The 3445-nt window shown below is 37.3% G+C and overlaps 1 protein-coding gene across 1 annotated transcript; it reads right to left on the minus strand.

The window, feature by feature from the left end:
- Positions 1 to 1704: 1704 nt before the first annotated feature.
- On the minus strand, positions 1705 to 3125 carry tcnba (transcobalamin beta a). Its single transcript, XM_015952161.3, has 4 exons — positions 2970 to 3125; positions 2759 to 2900; positions 1944 to 2080; positions 1705 to 1867 (listed from the first exon to the last, which is right to left on the minus strand). Exons 1-4 carry the CDS (start codon positions 3034 to 3036, stop codon positions 1806 to 1808), a joined length of 408 nt encoding a protein of 135 aa, XP_015807647.1. The 5' UTR covers positions 3037 to 3125; the 3' UTR covers positions 1705 to 1805.
- Between the last annotated feature and the right edge of the window lie 320 nt (positions 3126 to 3445).

Below are 3445 nucleotides of genomic sequence, written 5' to 3' on the forward strand. Positions count from 1 at the left end.
TAAAAAACTGCCAAGGTCTCCCACAAAAGCCCTTTCCTCCTTTATCTCAGACTGCTGGATACCTCACTCTGAATAAAAAGGGAACTTTTACAACTCATGTCTATCGGATCTGATCCATCCTTATGTTCCCTCAAGAATCCTTCGGTCAGCACAGCAAAGACTGCTGGTTGTTCCCAAACACAGACTAAAATCTCGAGGGGGTCGTGCTTTCTCAGTACTGGGGCCGAGGCTCTGGAATGAGCTACCTACATGTGTCAAACAAGCCACCACGCTCTGCAATTTTAAGAGCCGTCTGAAAACACACTTTTATTCTTTGGCTTTTACTCAAGAGGAGTCTCGTTAATGGGTTGCTTTGCACTTTTTGCTCCCCCACCTAGATTTTATCTACATGTTTTTGTTGGTTTTTAAATGGTTTTATATGGTTTTATTTCTTTATGTTCATTTCTGTTGTGCAGCGCTTTGTTTGGTCCTTGGGCCATGTGAAGGTGCTATATAAATAAAGTTTAGTAGTAGTAGTAATAAGTTAAATAATCATATGTGATGACTGAACAAGATGTTTAAATGAATTGTTTGAATAATATGTGCTTAAATCAATGAAGTTGAAATGAATGTTGCTCTTACAATGATCCATTCATATCACTAATCACTGTGTTTAATTTAACAAGTTAATCATTATCTACACTCATACACATCTTCATAAGATACAAATTAAGGTTAAGGTTCACCTCACATAACATTTAACGGTTCTTTATTCACAGAATTAAGATTCTTGTATCTGAAAGAAGGCGTGGCTTTCTAAGGGATGTTGGTAAATACCTAGAAACTTGTCAAATTCTGATTTGCCAGAATACACTAGAAATCCTAACATTGCGGTTTAATAAAACAGGAATTACTTCCCGAGTAATTCAGTTTCGAATCGAGTTCCGAACCGGCCAATTCGGAACATCCTTGGGACATCTCTTTTGACGTACGGTCAACCTGTTTGCACGCTGCAAGCTGACACAGCCAGATGGCTCCCTAAAAGCCGCATCCACTTTGGATGCAGACAAGCATTCCAGCTACTGTTGTGACCTGGAAACATCTCAAGACTGGACGGGTTGAATCAAAGTCAATCTACTGGCTTTAGGTGCCGTGAAGTCCACCCAACTTCTTACAATCCGGATCTGCTGGGGATCTCCGCCAGGGTTTGTAGACACAACAGATTGTGTCTGATGCTGTTTTATTAATAATCATCTCTTTAGTTTATAGCAGACAACAAATTATTTTACACCCAGATTTCACAATTTCTTTTATATAAAGGTTCTGATAAACATCTAGTTTACATCCCCTCACACATCACATTCCATCACCGCATATCCACTCCATCACATCTCATTATTCATATCTTGTCATGTATAATCATTAGTTTAGAAAAGAATAAAATTCCTTTTTAACTATATACTGACTGTCTGAATTAATACGAAGTGTGTTTATGGTCCCTGAACAAGCAAGGAACCTTATAATCTTCTGATTAAACATTCAAAGATCAATCAGATTGATATTTCACATTTATATGGAATCATCACATCTTATTGGTCATATTTAATATGCAGTCATCACGCTATAAAGTGTGACTTCTACATTATTACTATTATTATTATTATTATTATTATTATTATTATTATTATTATTATTATTGGGGTCATGGAATAAATGACTCAATACTTGGTTTTATTTTTTTATTTGGACTTTATTGTTACTCAACAACAAAGAGCTGGACTTAAAATCAACATTCCAGCACATGATCAGCAGATGAGGATTTTTTTTTACCATTTTGTAAAATTAAAGATGATTTGTTCATTTGGGTTAGGAATATAGCACCCGATGCCTGTGAAAATATAAAACATTTAAATATGTTTAAATCAAATTTGCATTAAGCTCGGTGTTTATGTCTGTACACTTACCGACATCAGGGCGCAGGATGTGGTTGTCTGATGTTTTGACCAACAACTCCCAGTAAGTGCGTTCTTTCTCATTCCCAGCCAGACCATTCACACTCTCCAGGAACGGGCCGTAGTTTGGATCCTCTGAGTAGGTGAATCTGTCAGATCAAGCGAAACATGGTTTCTGTTTAAACATCAGCTGATTCATCTGCCTGTTGGGACCAGGAGGTCTTCGCCGGGTTGGTTCATTAAATACTGGAGAATTAAATAAAATAATCATTTCTGCAATCAGAAGCAATCACAAATTCAAGTATCTTTTTTACACTTTACTTGTAACACATACACAGCCATATAATGTGTACAATCATATATGTACATACGATCATTTTTAGTAACACAGATGTCGTTTAATCAGGAAATAGTGAAAGAAATTAACTTTTATCTTGGACAAAAATCCTAAAATTTGAAAAAGTTAAAGCATGTAGAGCTTGAACAGCTTTATGTAGTTGAACTTTACTCCTCTGGTTCAATAGATTGGGATTTCTCTTGACTGTCTGAGTCTATTGCAAATTGCATAAAGCCCCGTTTGTAAAACTTTCAATTAAATATTGTTATTCAGACTGTTACAACCCCAGGGGTTCATAAATAGTGTAGGGACACATACATGTTTGCATCACTGCAGGGAATTTGACAAGTTTAGCTTGAGCATCATTTAGAATTTGAGCCTTTATATAAAGCCTCAGTAAGGTTCCTTCAGTGGTGATCTAATCTCTGGCTGCTGAACTTGTACAGAAATGACACAATTTATCCATTTGTCCAAAAAGTTTAAGTCGTACTTAAAGTCTGCATTAGAATTCATGAGTCTTCTCATGGCTCCGATAAGGATCCCTCTGTAGACCACCTCAGTGCTGTAGGTCAGCGGATCTTTGTTCAGCAATCTGTTCTTCACCACCATCTCGATGGAAGTTGACCCACTGTCTGAAGAAATAAGCACTTTAAAAAATGGTGACAGGTTCGTAGTGGGCGGTCAACTTTTTTAGAGCTTACTTTCTGTCAGAGTTCCAGGCAGCAGCAGCAGCAGGCCGGCGAGGAGGAGAGCAGGCACCTTCATCATAGCTTGCTGGTTCTGCACAAGTCAGGAAACTGAATGGTAGTGAAGAACTGGGACAAGGTGTTTTGTTCAGTCATCGCTGTTTACATAAAGGTGTGGACTGAACTTTATACTTCTGAAATCAAAATCTAATATCACCTTTTGCTCTTGTCACAAAGCAGGGTGTGTTCTGATAAATGGCCTTAAATACACAATAACACACCAGTATGCTGCACCATGCAGCAGATCCAGAACCAGGACATGAGTGGATTAGAGACTGAACTGTTTCTGAAGGTTTTCTATTGTGGCTGCTTGAAACAGAATCAATTAGCAGAAATATCATATTAGCATGCAGATTTATAGCTTTAGATTTTTTTATTTGAAATAATCGTTAGTGTATTTAGGACTAAATTATCACTTAAACCAGAAGCAG

Source organism: Nothobranchius furzeri, chromosome 13, assembly GCF_043380555.1.
Source record: "Nothobranchius furzeri strain GRZ-AD chromosome 13, NfurGRZ-RIMD1, whole genome shotgun sequence".
In the NCBI taxonomy this organism is placed as follows: domain Eukaryota; kingdom Metazoa; phylum Chordata; class Actinopteri; order Cyprinodontiformes; family Nothobranchiidae; genus Nothobranchius; species Nothobranchius furzeri.